The 18,456-nt window shown below is 28.3% G+C and overlaps 1 protein-coding gene across 1 annotated transcript; it reads right to left on the reverse strand.

Annotated features, from left to right (window-relative positions):
- Positions 1–8,777: 8,777 nt before the first annotated feature.
- Positions 8,778–18,400, reverse strand: LOC126550340 (uncharacterized). The gene is made up of 2 exons (XM_050201682.1): positions 17,936–18,400; positions 8,778–9,165 (listed from the first exon to the last, which is right to left on the reverse strand). Exons 1-2 carry the CDS (start codon positions 18,245–18,247, stop codon positions 8,839–8,841), a joined length of 639 nt encoding a protein of 212 aa, XP_050057639.1. The 5' UTR covers positions 18,248–18,400; the 3' UTR covers positions 8,778–8,838.
- Between the last annotated feature and the right edge of the window lie 56 nt (positions 18,401–18,456).

Here is an 18,456-nt window from a genome sequence, read left to right on the forward strand (position 1 = left end):
ATTGATGTTTTTAAATATATAAAATAATTTTACAAGACTACTGGTACTGGATAATCTAAACTAGATAACGATTTACAAAATTACACAGATGCGCATACGACGGACTGACCGAACGCAGACTAATGACTAATTTTATGACTACTATACTATTTATCTATTGTTATGGTGCAGACTATAATACACACTATACATTATTATTAATACATATTAGGTTCTAAATATAATATCGTTATCGTCGCAATCGTCGTCGGTAAACATCGACAGCATGACTAAGATAAAAGAACAAAAATTTTAAATAGTTATTTCTAAATGACATATAATATTAACGTATTAAATATTTAAATATTTAATTTATTTCATGGGGTGCTCTGCACCCAATGAAATGATCTATGGGGTGCTCGAGCACCGCAGCACCCCAATAGTCGGCGCCCATGAGTGCATGCGTTGATTAAAAATATGCTAAACGACTGTGTGCACGATAATCTATTTATTCCCTTAATTTGTATCAACATTTTTACCCGCGAGCGCAATAAAAAATATGGTGTACCTACCTATATATGATGATATCTCACTAAACATAATAATATAATATTGTACACCATAATATTATTATTATATAACGTATAGAGTTCGCTGAGTGTTCACTGCAATACTCATATATAATTATAAATTATAATATAGTACTTAAAGGTAAAAAGTACCTATAATACATTATATGTCGTTATGACATTATTTTATTTATTTACTATTATTATTATCTAGGTATTGGTTTGTTGCATCTATATAAAGTGTTTACTTGTTTCGATATTTTGATTTCTAAGTATCTTATGTAATATCAGTACCTACCTAACTATAAGTTTATATGCAGTGAAATATCACAAATTAAAAATGCTCTTATCTCAATTAAAAATGTAAATACTGAAAAACAACCAAAGCTTAAAAACACAGCTATTTTTTTGCGTCTGAATAAGATACGAGTATGGAGTATGGAAACATGGATATTGGCGTCCTCTTAATTTTATGAATATTTCAACCTCATAATTCTAATTAAAAATTAAAATTATAACTAATCATTCACTTGCAGACTTACTGCAGACTTCAATAATTTTAGTCATACTATACTCATACCACAATAGTAGTATAGGTATAGGTACTAGGTACATAATATCATCAGTCATTAGTTTTAATTTGTTTAACTACCACTTAATTATGTTGTAGATACCTAAATTTAATTATTGTAATTTAATCGTGCAGACCACATTTTATTAGTACTTATATGCACTAATATGTATACAATACTAGGTAATTAATGTCTACCATACCTCTATAGAAAATTTCAGTACCTATCTAAATAATTAAATGTAACTTCACTAATAATATAATATAACTAAACCGTAACTATTTTTTCGTCACCTAACTATTTATAAGGTAATATTTTTTCCGCATAAACGTATGGTTAGCTATTTGTACCTATATTATTACCTTTATTGGGTATACTTACGCTATTTATCTGTTATTTTTGTTTTTTATCTTGTTATATAATATCTTAAAATTTTTATAAATTTTACCATAAATGATTGCCATGAACTATTATTTTTGGAATTTGCCAATAGTTCCGAGAGGCTTCGAAACCACCGTTGGGGTGAGGCAACAAGAGCAACAAATATAGGATCACAATTAAACAGAGCCAAGATCTCAGGGATGTGGGAACGTAGATCGTTATTCATTTCGGAAACAGTTTTATATATGTGCAAGACTACAAGACAGTTAAAAAGAAATATTTTCGACTTACCAGAAATAAGTGGGCTGCCATTTTGGTAGTCACCCGCTGCAAATCACAGAGTTGTCTAAAAAGTTTGCCGTAACTTTTATTATACTTCATTGTATTAGATATTACTAGAGATTGGATTTTCTATGATTTTCTACATATTGGTTTTTAGTGTATGCAATTAAATGGGAATAAGATATATTTACAATTTATGAAACACAGAATTTTCAATTTATAGAAACAATTTTATTTTGCCTACAAGGCTAAAAACTATATTTAAAATTTACCTAGAAAATATTCAATATAAATAAAATACGTTAAAGAATATTATTTTATAAATATTTTTTCAGAGAAAATAATTGATAATTATATTACAAATATAATTTGTATGTGCCAATATGCACCAATACATTTTTATCGTAAGCAAAATATATTTAAACTGTTATTGTAAAATAAATAAATTTAAGCTATATTATTTTATTAATTTTTTTACAATTTTTTTTAGAACATGCAACATAGAACTGTCCATGTGAAAAACATTCTTCTCTCAAGTCAATCCCTGCCATGCTCAATGATTGTCCTTGAGACTTATTAATAGTCATAGCAAAGCAAACTTTGAGTGGGAATTGTATTCTTTTAAACTCAAAAAGATAATCAGTTGAAATCAACGTTATTCTCGGGATTAAAACTATATCTCCTCTAGTACTCTAGCACATCCAGTGATTACTATAGCTTCTATTTGGCCAGTGTTCTATTCAATGCACTCTAATATTTTGTATTTTTGCATTATTTAATAATTATAATAAATAGCTGTAATAATAAGGTGATAAATGTGTCAACGCATAAATCAGGTTGTTATAGCAACCATTTGTAAACAAAAATTATAAATAAAATTTCCATCGTAAATCTCAAAATCCCCATTTGAACGACCCTTTAAAATGCAAATTTTGAAAAATCCTTTCTTAGTGTGCCTCTGCATTGCTTATAGAACCTCTATAAAAAATTTCAAGTCTCTAGGCTCAGTGGTTTGGTCTGGGCGTTGATGAATCACCCAGGACAAGTCATTGTATATATTTATAAAGATTTGATATAAAATATGGTTTTAGAAGCTATTAATAAATAACTATTTACAACAAAATAAATTATAATAGAACATTAAAAAAGAGAGTAAATGGGTAACGCCCTGCTGTATTGGGTGCTGTGTGGATCACTATTATATCTTATAGGAGTGTTAAATTTGAATCCAATAATAGCAATACGAAAAACCAATCTTAACAAAGATGACTTGTCAGCCTAGTATATAATTTCCAGTGATTGGTGAAAAAGGTGGTTTATGTTTAATTGGCGTGAATACGCTAAAATTTAAGTTCTTTTATAATTATTGTAAGCAAAACTTATGGAAAATCTTGTATTAGATTTTCAACTCTTAGCTATACTTATACAAAATTTTTAGATTCTGAGTGAAGCGAGGAATATATTGGTTTTACAATGATGTTTATTTCTTTTTTATTCTATAAACACTTTTTCTCCTCCTAAACTTGTTCAAAAGTATCATGTTTAGCATCTTTTCTGAAAGATTATGTTCTTGAGCTGGTACTTTAGAGAGGTCATTTTTCGATTTTCGAAACGGTACTCGAAACAAAAACGTTTAAATGAGAAAAAACGTACGATTTCACAAATTTAATACATTTTTTTCATAAATCGTATTACCTAGGTAATCAAATATACATAATACATAAAATATTTTAAAACTATTTGTAACAAATTTGGCTGTCATAACTACTTATGTAAAATACAATTTTTCTACATTTTTTCTACTATGAGTTTTCTCTAGAGCTATTTGAAGGGAAATTTATGACAAACTTAGTATTGAACTTTTTAACCTTAGATATAAACACAAAAAATTTTGTAATTTTTCAACTACAAAATTACTTGAAAATTTTCGAGATTTAGACATATTTCATAAAAATTTGAAATATAATTATAAAAAAATTGTGACTAATATAGTCACGATTTTCACACGCCCTAAATTAATTTTACCATAGCGATTTGAGATTTTAATACTATTATACTTGTATCAAATAAAAACCAATTTAATTACACAACAAAAACATTAATTTATTACATAACTTATATATTAAACATTTAACAAAATATGATCAAATTTAGAATACTATTAGCAGCTATGCAAAAAAATAAATAAAAATAAAAATAAAAGCTAGTATAATCAGTGTGTTTTTGTTTTATGTATCAGAGGGTTTATTGTAATATAACAGACAATTTTTTTTTTTCATGGTATGCCTGTTATATTATAATAAACTTTATACCTCTGATGCATAAAACAAACTTTACTAACTATACTAGCTAATTGAAATGATGTATTAATTTATATATAGTCGTTAAAATGTTTCATTAAATATAAATTTAAAAAAAAAACAAAATGCAAAAAGTTAAAGTTTAGCACAGCAGCAACACAAGCCCTTGAAAAATCGCTTGACTCGCTTATACATTGTTCGTCTTTTCTTTTTCGGAACTTCGATTTCTTCTTTTGCGCATTCTATTTCGGTTATTTTTTCCGAATCATACGCCTTTTTTACTTTCAATTCGTCAGAATGTGTTAAAATCATATTCGGCAATGATTTTGTTTTTTTATCACAGTTCAAATTTTTAATGGTTAATTCGTGATTTTGCATCAAGTTTGGACAAGACGCGCTAAGTTTTTCTGTGTTCTTTGATTTTTAATGTTTTACTTACATCTGTATTTTTTGTCTTTTTCTCCAATTCATGACATACAAATGCCATATTTGGCAATGACTTAGTTTTTTTGTCAGAGTTCAATTTGTTTATTGTCCATTCGTGAATCACCGTCAAATCTGGACATGACGCGCTAAATTTTTTGTCGTGTTCTTCGATTTTAAATGTTAGACTTACATCTATATATTTTGTCTCTTTCTCCAATTCATGACATACAAATGCCATATTTGGCAAAGACTTAGTTTTTTTGTCAGAGTTCAATTTGTTTATTGTCCATTCGTGAATCACCGTCAAATCTGGACAAGACGCACTAAATATTTTTGTATCTGCCATTTTAGATATTATATTAAATTTATTTTAAACTGTAGATGTCTACGGTTGAACGTTCAAAATAGTACTGACGAAATTTTTACTTGTCTAGCAAAGATGAATAAATATATTTTAATAGCGAAAAATCATGATAACATTTCTATTGTTTTTGTGGCCAGTATATATTTTTGTGTAAATAACAAAACCCGTACAATTCGTTGCCCTATTGGTTTTATAATACAACATATCTATGTCATTACTCCTATATTGTAATCGTGCATTACGTCAAACAAATTTATTTATTTATTTATTTTGCATAGAACATTTAATCAGTATTGTTAAAAATTAAAATTAATCGGATCATTTTGTGAACACGGAAAAGTTTTTTTTTTTATTATTCGTGTAACCTATAGCTGTTTGGCTATAAGTGTTACCCAGCTCTAGGATGACTGCTGTTTATTGAATCACGGAACGTTTTCTTATAGTTAAATCGTATTATATCATTTTTTTTGTGACTGTATTTAGCTAATTGTACCTACGTTATTTGATGAATTTTATAATTATTTGAAAACGAATGAAACTATTTTATAACCACCACTACTGACAATTGCTTCGGGCCACGAATAACACTATGCTCGGTAAGATCATAAGTCCAATATAGTCGTTTTTAAAATGCAACTGACATTTTAAGGAACGATATTGGCTAACACTATTGCACTAATCAAAAGTTAGACGGATTTTTGATAACCAAACTTCATCGATGACAAGTTTATATAATAATGACTTCTCCGGTCTGCCGAAAATGCATTATATAAAATTTATTGTACCTGAATCAAGACACGACGGACAGAACACGGCGTGGAAGTCATAATTTATAGAAGCTGTCTCACTGAAAAAAAAACATCACTCACCGTACCAAACACCTATCACAGGAAACACGTCCGCGAAGCCGCCGACTGTATCATGTTACAATATTAAAAAAAATAAAGAATAAGGAACTAGAAATTATCTTGATAATTTATATTGTCATTCTTTATAGTCTATAGCATCATATTTTTCAATGCATTATAGCTCTTTGTACCAATATTTTGTCTCTACCTCACTGAGAAAAGTATTTTATAACACTAGAAAAGTTATCGATGTTAAAAATCTAAGCACTTTTACTGCTCCAATGTTTGACGACAGATATAAAAATAAATACATCTGTGATCTGTCGATCCTATCAGAATCTAAAATTTTTTTTTAATACAGAAATGTAACAATATAGTTTAAGCGTTACGTCGTACCTACGCATCAAAAAAAAAACAAAAATTTATATAATTATTTTAGCTGGCAACTGAACGAAATCGCTATGGGTTGTTTAAGTACTCGTTATTCGTATAATTGTTAATTTTCGTAGTATTTAATAATAATAATAAATCGTTTCACCACAGATTATGTAATTATACGTACACCAATTATTATAAATTATATAACATAACTAGTTGAATAACCCGGCTTCGCTCTTGTACAGTTTTTTGTGTTACCTACTAAAACTTTTATTTAATCAGTTTTTATATTTATTACAGGCTGCTTTTAGATATTATGTTCTTTATTATGATCTTAGGTTTTCCATGTATTGTAAAAATCACAAGTTGACAAAAAACATACAATATGATGTTATAAAAACCAAAAAAAAAAATATTTAATAAAAATAAATAATAAACTTTATTTTTTCTACTGCCTTTTGGGGCTAAAATAACAAAACTACTGGCAGAGCTAACTCTAGAACACGCGACATAGAACTGTCCAGGTGAAAAACATTCTTCTCTCAAGTCAATCTCTATGTCATGCCCAACGTTTGTCCTTGAGACTCATTAATAGTCATAGTAAAACAAACTTTTAGTGGGAATTATATTGTTTTAAACTCAAAGGGATAATCAGTTTGAATAAACATTATTTTAATTTAATAAAACAACTATTTTTAATAAAACTCGATTAAAACTATATATCCTCAAGCACACCCAGTGATTACTATTGTTTCTATTACATTTTTGTGCAGAGCTTTAACTTGCAATCTAGTGCTATTACACAATTTAGGTGGGTAACGATTTCTTAGTAACATTTTAGGTACTCCAATTTAATATTCGAAAATAATAAGTAAAACACTTTATCCTTGTGTATGCGTAAATGCGTAGGATATTTTAAGAATTCATCATATTTTAATACATTTCAATATTTAGAAAAAACCGTAGTTACCGTACATAAACTTTGTAAGTGTGAGTACACGAATACGCGTTATTTAATAATAATAATAACAATTAGCTGTAATTATTATAATAAAGTGATAAATGTGTCAATACATAAATCAGGTTGTTATAGCAACCATTTGCAAACAAAAATGATAAACAAAATTTCCATCGTAAATCTCAAAACGTCCGTTTAAACACCTCCTGGCGTTGAGCCTATCACTTTTTTTTAAGTATTTTTTGTTATAGCGCCTACAGAAATACTTCGTCTATGAAAATTTCAACTGTCTAATTTTCACGGTTAATGATATACAGCCTGGTTCTATTGTTCTAGGGCCTGGTGACAGTTCGAAACCCTAAAAAATTATATCAAATAGGTATATTATATTTTAGATTTAGCCGTAGACCTTATACTACGACTAGACAAGAACTGTAAATAACAACGGCATTACGAACAGCGTATAATAACATCAGCTCACAGTGATGTATCATGTATGCTGTTTTGGACGAATGGCGAGCATATGAATATTAGAAAAATTTTTGTAACAATAAATTGTGACATTAGGCGATCAATAAAATAGCCAATAAATCATTAATAATAGTTCAAATAGACGATAATATAAAAAACCCATACTAATCGTTCGAATTGTGCGTACGAGTAATCGGGTAATCAAACAGCGCCCTCTATCTTGTTATGCATTCCTTAAGCTCATTGCTTATCTATTAGTATGAGATCTATGCATCTACCCCAGTCGTGTCATATTATACGATGTGCCATCCGCTAATACTTTAACGTTTTCGAGTGCAGTTCGGCAGCAGTAACGTTACTTTGGATTTTCATATTCACACTACTGATACCGACTGATTTAACGGTCAATTATGACTTAATAACATTAACTTAAAAGTTATAAATTTAACTGTACACAGATAATTCTAATTTAAACATTTGGTGAAAATTTCAAGTATTTACAGTGATCAGATGTGAATTACAACTGTATAAAAAAATCGATTTTGTCAAAAACTTGTTTTGCGTAAAAATTCCCGTTTTGCCGTCACTTTTTAGTTTTTATTATGTTTTTCTTGATTTTTTTTTTTTTGAAAACTACTGCAAATGTTTACTTTTTACCTGTATAATGCAGCACCAAGAATATTCAATTTGCAATCGAAAAGCACCTCCCCAAAAGTTTGAAATTGAAGTATTATTTAGACAAGTTATGCTGTACACAGACACAAAAAAAATCCGAAAGTACATAATATAGTCACGATTTTCACACACCCTAAATTAATTTTACCATAGCGTTTTGGGACTTTTATACTATTTTACATGTATCAAATAAAAAACAATTAAATTACTCAACGAAAATACTCATTTATTATACAACTTATTAATAAACATTTAATAAATGATCTTATATGAAAAACATGTAGAAAAAAATAGAACAATAGAAAAATAGAAAAAAAATAGAACTATCCATAAACTAATAAATTATTTTAACAATAATAGCTAGTATAATTAGTTAGTTTTTGTTTTATATATCAGAGGGTCTATTGTAATATAACAGACAATTTTTTTTTTTCATGGTATGCCTATTATATCATAATAAACTTTAAACCTCTGATGCACAAAACAAACTTTACTAATTATACTAGCTGATTGAAATGGTGTATTAATTTATACATATTTGTTAAAATATTTCATTAAATAAAAATTAAAAAAAATTATCACAAAAAAAGTGTTTCATCAAATATAAATTTAAAAAAAAATAATAATACAAAAAGTTAAGGTTTAGCACAGCAGCAACACAAGCCCCTGAAAAATCGCTTGACTCGCTTGTATATTGTTCGTCTTTTCTTTTTCGGGACTTCGATTTCTTCTTTTGCGCATTCTATTTCGGTAATTTTTTCCGAATCATACGTCTTTTTGACTTCCAATTCATCAGAATGTGTTAATATCATATTCGGCAATGATTTTGTTTTGTTATCACAGTTCAATTTTTTAATGGTTAATTCGTGATTCTGCATCAAGTTTGGACAAGACACGCTAAGTTTATCGGTGTGTTTCTCGATTTTAAATATATTACTTACACCCGTGATTTTTGTGTCTACCTTCAATTCATGACATAACAATGCCATATTTGGCAATGACTTAGTTTTTTTGTCAGAGTTCAATTTGTTTATTGTCCATTCGTGAATCACCGTCAAATCTGGACAAGACGCGCTAAATTTTTTGTCGTGTTCTTCGATTTTAAATGTTAGACTTACATCTGTATTTTTCGTCTCTTTCTCCAATTCATGACATACAAATACCATATTTGGCAATGACTTAGTTTTTTTGTCAGAGTTCAATTTTTTTATCGTCCATTCGTGAATCACCGTCAAGTCTGGACAAGACGCACTAAATATTTTTGTATCTGCCATTTTAGATATTATGTTAAATTTATTTTAAACTGTAGATGTCTACGGTTGAGCGTTCAAAATAGTACTGACGAAATTTTTACTTGTCTAGCAAAGATGAATAAATATATTTTAATAGCGAAAAATCATGATAACATTTCTATTGTTTTTGTGGCCAGTATATATTTTTGTGTAAATAGCAAAACCCGTGCATTCCGTTGCCCGTTAAAAATGCCAATTCTATAATATGATTTAAACTTTGTTTAAGTTTTTATTGAGAAAACATTAGGTTTAACGATGTTCAAAATTTAAATGTTTTCATTGACCATTTTGAATCTCAAAAAACTTTAAAATGCTTTCTTATTGCACACTTAATTTGTGTTACGAATAATGTACCGTGTAAATTGCAAACCTCTTATCATTATCACAATCTATCATTGTCCAGGCTCTATGTCTATCAGTCAGTTAGTTAGTCAGATTATATTATAGCCATTTAACTAGGCGTTGTCCGTGAGACGACTCTCTTATGATTATGCAAAAACAAAACAAAAATTTCCATCGTAAATCTCAAAATCACTGTTTGAGCAACCTTTTAAAATGCGAATTTTGAAAAATCCTTACTTAGTGCGACTTAACATTGATTATTGAACTTTTATACAAAATTTCAAGTCTCTATTTGACGAGTCATTATATATATTTATAAATATTCGATATAAAATATGGTGTTAGAAGCCAATAATTAATTAATTAATTAATATTACCGCTTTGCTGTATATTGGGTGCTGTGTGGATCACTATTATAATATATTATAGAAGTGTTAAATTTGAATCCAATAATAGGTATACGAAAAACGATTCTTAACAAAGATGATTTGTCAGCCTAGTATATAGTTTCCAGTGATTGGTGAAAAAGGTGGTTTATGTTTAATTGGCCTGAATACACTAAAATTTAAGTTCTTTTATAATTATTGTAAGCAAAACTTATGGAAAATCTTGTATTAGATTTTCAACTCTTAGCTACTTATACAAAATTTTAAGATTCTGAGTGAAGCGAGGAATGTATTGGTTTTACAATGATGTTTATTTCTTTTTTATTCTGGAAACACTTTTTTTCCTACTAAACTTGTTCAAAAGTATCAAGTTTAGCATCTTTTCTGAAAGATTATGTTCTTGAGCCGATACTTTAGAAAGGTCATTTTTTGATTTTCGTAACGGTACTCGAAACAAAAACGTTTAAATGAGAAAAAACGTACGATTTTACAAATTTAATACATTTTTTTCATAAATCGTATCACCTAGGTAATCAAATATACATAATACATAAAATATTTTAAAACTATTTGTAACAAATTTGGCTGTCATAACTACTTATGTAAAATACAATATAAAACAAGTATTAATTAAGAACAAAAAATATGATATTTTATAATAGCATAATATTTTTAAACTATTTTTGTATTTTAGATGTATATATTTATTTATTTTGCTATATATAACAAATTATAGATTGTTGATAATGTAATGCTATCCACCAAGTTTCACTCAGAATCGTTTTTGTTAGCAATGGTGTAACCTTATGTATCCCACCTTCCTGACTTCTCGCTTAAACCAGTCACTGCACTCAGTTTTTTATGAATTATACCTACAAAATAATTTGCAAATACTCATGAATCATGATTTTGACGATTTTTTGTTAACACTTGAACTTCAAATACTAATAAAAAAAATTGTGCATATGTATTCTTATAATTTTTTAATCGCTATAAGAATAACTTATGAGGAACTTTGTATTAAATTTTCAATTATTTTGACTCAGCCAAAACATTTTTATCGATGTCCTTAAAAAAAAATAAACAAAATCGAATATTTCAAACGATTTAATTGTAAATTAAATTATGTATAAAATACCAATCTAAATAACTGGTAAAATTTTCAAGTGTCTATGACTTATACTTTTTAAATTATAACATACGTATTTAATTTCGTTTGAAGAGAAAATCGTTATGGTTACGCGATTTCGTAAACATTTAAAATTCAAACAAACGTAACACTTTTTCTACTATGAGTTTTCCCTGTAGCTATTTGAAAGAAAATTTATAAAAAATTTAGTATTGCGTTTTTTAACCTTTGATATAAACACAAAAATGCGTTGTGATTTTTCAACTACAAAATTACTTTCAAATTTTCGAGATTTAGACATATTTCATAAAAATTTGAACTATAATTATAAAAAAAAAGTGACTAATATAGTCACGATTTTCACACGCCCTAAAATAATTTTACCATAGCGATTTGAGACTTTTATACTATTAAACTTGTATCAAATAAAAACCAATTAAATTACTCAACAAAAACATTAATTTATTACATAACTTATATATTAAACATTTAACAAAATATGATCAAATATGGAATACTATTAGCAGCTATGCAAAAAACAAAAAAATAAATATAAAAATAAACGCTAGTATAATCAGTGTTTATTTGTTTTATGTATCAGAGGGTTTATTGTAATATAACAGACAATTTTTTTTTTTTCATGGTATACCTGTTACATTATAATAAACTTTATACCTCTGATGCACAAAACAAACTTTACTAAATATACTAGCTGATTGAAATGGTGTATTAATTTATACATAGTCGTTAAAATATTTCAATCAAAAACAATTGAAAAAAAATTATCACAAAAAAAGTGTTTCATTAAATATAAATTTAAAAAAAAAATAATAATGCAAAAAGTTAAGGTTTAGCACAGCAGCAACACAAACCCCTGAAAAATCGCTTGACTCGCTTGTATATTGTTCGTCTTTTCTTTTTCGGGACTTCGATTTCTTCTTTTGCGCATTCCATTTCGGTTATTTTTTCCGAATCATACGCCTTTTTTACGTCCAATTCGTCAGAATGTGTAAATACCATATTCGGCAATGATTTTGTTTTGTTATCACAGTTCAATTTTTTAACTGTTAATTCGTGATTCTGCGTCAAATTTGGACATGACGCGCTAAGTTTTTCGGTGTGTTTTTCGATTTTATATATATTTCTTACACCCGTGATTTTTGTGTCTACATTCAATTCATGACATAACAATGCCATATTTGGCAATGACTTAGTTTTTTTAATTGACTTCAATCTTTGATCTGTCCATTCGTGTTTTAACGTCAAATTTGGACATGACGCGTTTAATTGTTCGTTGTATTCAACGATTTTAAATGTGTGACTTACATTCGTGTTTTTTGTCTCTTTCTCCGAATTATCATATAGCAATGCCATATTTGGCAACGACTTTGTTTTGTTATTAGAGTTCAATTTTTGTATTGTCCATTCGTGAATCACCATCAAATCTGGACAAGACGCACTAATTATTTTTGTATCTGCCATTTTAGATATTATGTTAAATTTATTTTAAACTGTAGATGTCTACGGTTGAACGTTCAAAATAGTACTGACGAAATTTTTACTTGTCTAGCAAAGATGAATAAATATATTTTAATAGCGAAAAATCATGATAACATTTCTATTGTTTTTGTGGCCAGTATAATATATTTTTGTGTAAATAACAAAACCCGTACAATTCGTTGCCCTATTGGTTTTATTATACAACATATCTATGTCATTACTCCTTTTATTGTAATCACGCATTACGTCAAACAAATTTATTTATTTATTTTGCGTAGAACATTTAATCAGTATTGTTAAAAATTAAAATTAATCGGCTCATTTCGTGAACACGAAAAAGTTTTTTTTTTTATTATTCGTGTAACCCATAGCTGGTTGGATAAAAGTATTACCCAGCTCTAGGATGACTGCTGTTTATTGAATCACGGAACGTTTTCTTATCTTATTATATTTTCTAATCGTATTATATCATTTTTTTTTTCAAGTATTGTAAAACATATAATAGCAATAAATGACTTTTTATTGTGGTCCGCACACGAATTTGCCTTATAACTGTATTTAGCTAATTGTACGTTATTTGATGAATTTTATAATTATTTGAAAACGAATGAAACTATTTTATAACCACCACTACTGACAATTTCTTCGGGCCACGAATAACACTATGCTCGGTAAGATCATAAGTCCAATATAGTCGTTTTTAAAATGCAACTGACATTTTAAGGAACGATATTGGCTAACACTATTGCACTAATCAAAAGTTAGACGGATTTTTGATAACCAAACTTCATCGATGACAAGTTAATATAATAATGACTTCTCCGGTCTACCGAAAATGCAAGTTCGACGCCCAATATACAGTTTATGGTACTTGAATCAAGACACTAAGGACAGAACTCGGCGTGAAAGTCATGATTTATAGCTATCTCGTTGAAAAAAAATCACTCGCCGTACCAAACACCTATCACAGGAAACATGTCCAAAGCCGCTGACTATATACGAAATTATGTTACGATATTAAAAAAAATAAATAATAAGAAACTAAAAATTTTCTTGATAATTTATATTGTCATTCTCTATACCATCATCGTTTTCAATGTATTATAGCTTTATATAGCAATATTTCGTCTCTAACTCACTGAGAAAAGTATTTTATAGAACTAGAAAAGTTGTTATCGATAGTTAAAACTATCTAAGCACTTTTACTGCTCCAGTGTTTGATAACAGATATCAAACTAAATACATCTGTGATCTGTCGATCCTTTAAGAATCTAAAATTTTTTTTTAAAATACAAAAATGTAATAATATAGTTTAAGAAATACGTCGTACGCATCAAAAAAAAAAAAATAATAAAAAAAATTATAATCATAATATTATTATAACATTATTATGTAATGATTTTAGCTGGCAACCTAAACCGAACGAAATCGCGATTGATTATTACTCGTTATTCGTATATAAATATAATTATTAATTTTTGTATTATTAATAATAATAAACCGTTTCACCACATATGTAATTTTGCGTACACCAATTATTATAAATTATATAACATAACTAGCTGAATAAGCCGGCATCGCCCGAGTACAGTTTTCTGTGTTACCTACTAAAACTTTTATTTAATCAGGTTTTATATTTATTATAGGCTGCTTTTAGATGTTATGTTGATCCTAGGTTGCCTATGTATTGTAACTAACACAAGTCAGCAAAAAATATACATTATGGTGTTATAGAAACCAAAAAAAAATATTTACATTGACATATTTTATTCATCACAATAATTCTTTATAAACATTATTTTTTCTACTGCCTTTTGGGGCTAAAATAACAAAATTACTGGCAGAGCTAACTCTAGAACATGCGACATAGAACTGTCCAGGTGAAAAACATTCTTCTCTCAAGTCAATCTCTATGTCATGCCCAACGTTTGTCCTTGAGACTGATTAATAGTCATAGGTTATGAGTCATAGCAAAGCAAACTTTGATTGGGAATTGTATTTTTTTAAGCTAAAAGGGATAATCACTAATCAATTGGAATTAAAGTTATTCTCGGGATAATAACTATATCTCCCCTTTCACACCCAGTGACCTACAGCTTTAAGAATGTAAACAATTTTAGAAAAGAATTAGAAATGCGTATACGAAGAAGCATTAATATTCGAAAACAATAAGTAAAACACTTTGTCCATGTGTATACGTAAATTCGTAGGATATTTTACGAATGCATCATATTTTAATACATTTCAATATTTAGAAAAAACCGTAGTTACCGTACATAAACTTTGTAAGTGTGCGTATACGAAGACGCGTTATTTAATAATAATAATAATAATTAGCTGTAATTATTATAATAAAGTGATAAATGTGTCAATACATAAATCAGGTTGTTATAGCAACCATTTGCAAACAAAAATGATAAACAAAATTTCCATCGTAAATCTCAAAATTCCCGTTTAAGCAACCCTTTACAATGCGAATTTGAATAATCCCTTCTTAATGCGCTTCTACATTTCTATTAAAGGAACCTCTGTACAAAATTTCAAGTCTCTAGACCCAACGGTTTGGTCTGGGTGTTGATAAATTGTCCAGAAAAAGTTTCTTTATATAATATAAAGAAGATATAGACAGTAAAGTACATAGGGCTGATTAAATTGTTAAAACCACAGGGAGAAGATTTATAAAAAAAAAACCGGCTAAGTGCGAGTCGGACTCGCGCACGAAGGGTTCTGTACCACGAGTACAGGGAAAAAATTCAAGCCAGGAAAAAAAATTTTCTCCAGGCTATTATGCATACCAACGTACAAAGAACCAATTACCTAATTTAGCTTTAGATGTAATTTGTCCATCATGCTTTATTCTGATTAATAGGTAGGTACTTAGATGAAAAAATATTGGAAAAACGTATATTTGAATCGATGGTCGCGTAGCGATAATGTTTGATTGTGTTGTAGAGCTTCGGCGAAAGTTATAAAAATAAATAGAGTGTACTGTATTAACGTGGGTGTATCGCATATTATATTATGTATACCATTTATGGACTATGGCAAATTTATATCGAATAAAGCCATCACTTATCAGAATTACTAAAATATTTCTTATACTCTCTAATTATTATTTATTATTATTATTGTAACTAATAGCAACCAAACTAAAATATCAAATAAATAAAAATTCCATCGTAAATCTCAAAACGTCCATTTATTTTAAACACCTCTCGGGGTTGAACACTTGAACCTATCACTTTTTTAAGTATATTTTGTTATAGCGGCGACAGAAATACTTCGTCTGTGAAAATTTCAACTGTCTAATTTTCGAGGTTAATGAGATACAGCCTGGTTCTATTGTTCTAGGGCCTGGTGACAGTTCGAATCCCTAAAAAATTATATCAAATAGGTATATTTTATTTTAAATTTAGCCGTAGACCTTATACTACGACTAGACAAGAACTGTAAATAACAACGGCATTACGAACAGCGTATAATAACATCAGCTCACAGTGATGTATGCTGTTTTGGACGAATGGCGAGCATATGAATATTAGAAAAATTTTTGTAACAATAAATTGTGACATTTAGGTGATTAATAAAATAGCTAATAAATCATTAATAATAGTTCAAATATAAAAAACCCATGCTACCCATGTTCGAAATGTATTCGTACGAGTAATCGGGTAATCAAACAGCGTCCTCTATCTCGTTATGATAGAAGCTCATTAAGCTCATTGCTTATCTATTAGTATGAGATCTATGCATCTACCCCAGTCGTGTCATATTATGCGATTTGCCATCCGCTAATACTTTTAACGTTTTCGAGTGCTGTTCGGCAGCAGTAACGTTACTTTGGAATTTCATATTCACACTACTAATACTGACTGTTTTAACAAGTCAATTATAACTTATAGCATTAATTTAAAAGTTATAAATTTAACTGTAGGTATATAGATAATTCTAATTTTAACATTTGGTGAAAATTTCAAGTATTTACAATGATCAGATTTGAATTACAACTGTATAAAAACATCGATTTTGTCAAAGACTTGTTTTGCCGTCACTTTTTATTTTGTTTTTCCCGATTTTTTTTTGAAAACTACTGGAAAATGTTTACTTTTGACCTGCATAATACACCAAGAATATTCAATTTGCAACCGAAAAGCACTTCTTCCGAAGTTTGAAATTGAAGTATATTATTTCGACAAGTTATGCTGCACACAGACACAAAAAAAAAACCGAAAGTACATAGTCACGATTTTCACACGCCCTAAATTAATTTTACCATAGCGTTTTGAGACTTTTATAATATTATACCTGTATCTAATAAAAAACAATTAAATTACTCAAAGAAAATATTTATTTATTATACAACTTATTAACAAACATTTAATAATTGATCAAATATGAAAAACGTATAGAAAAAAATAGAAAAATAGAAAAAAATAGAACTATCCATAAACTAATAAATTATTTTAACAATAATAGCTAGTATAATTAGTTAGTTTTTGCTTTATATATCAGAGGGTCTATTGTAATATGACAGACAATTTTTTTTTTTCATGGTATGCCTGTTACATTATAATAAACTTTATACCTCTGATGCACAAAACAAACTTTACTAATTATACTAGCTGATTGAAATTTGAAATGGTGTATTATTTATACATAGTCGTTAAAATATTTCATTAAAAAACAATTGAAAAAAAATGAAAAAAAATTAAAAAAAAAAAAAAAAAATTATAAAAAAAAAATAATAATACAAAAAGTTAAGGTTTAGCACAACAGCAACACAAGCCCTTGAAAAATCGCTTGACTCGCTTGTATATTGTTCGTCTTTTCTTTTTCGGGACTTCGATTTCTTCTTTTGCGCATTCCATTTCGGTTATTTTTTCCGAATCATACGCCTTTTTTACTTCCAATTCGTCACAATGTGTAAATACCATATTCGGCAATGATTTTGTTTTGTTATCACAGTTCAATTTTTTAAGGGTTAATTCGTGATTCTGCATCAAATTTGGACATGACGCGCTAAGTTTTTCGGTGTGTTTTTCGATTTTAAATATATTTCTCACACCCGTGATTTTTTGTCTACCTTCAATTCATGACATAACAATGCCATATTTGGCAACGACTTTGTTTTTTTATTAGAGTTTAATTTTTTTATTGTCCATTCGTGATTTACCGTCAAATCTGGACAAGACGCGCTAAATTTTTTGTCGTGTTCTTCGATTTTAAATGTTAGACTTACATCTGTATTTTTTGTCTCTTTTTCCAATTCATGACATACAAATGCCATATTTGGCAATGACTTTGTTTTTTTTTCATAGTTCAATTTCTTAACTGTCCATTCGTGATTTATCGTCAAATCTGGACAAGACGCACTAATTATTTTTGTATCTGCCATTTTAGATATTATGTTAAATTTATTTTAAACTGTAGATGTCTACGGTTGAACGTTCAAAATAGTACTGACGAAATTTTTACTTGCGTCTAGCAAAGATGAATAAATATATTTTAACAGCGAAAAATCATTCCCTCGACGACAACGTTTCTATTGTTTTTGTGGCCAGAATATATTTTTATGTAAATAGCAAAACCCGCGCACTCCGTTGC

The sequence above is a fragment of the Aphis gossypii genome, chromosome 2 (assembly GCF_020184175.1).
Source record: "Aphis gossypii isolate Hap1 chromosome 2, ASM2018417v2, whole genome shotgun sequence".
NCBI lineage: Eukaryota > Metazoa > Arthropoda > Insecta > Hemiptera > Aphididae > Aphis > Aphis gossypii.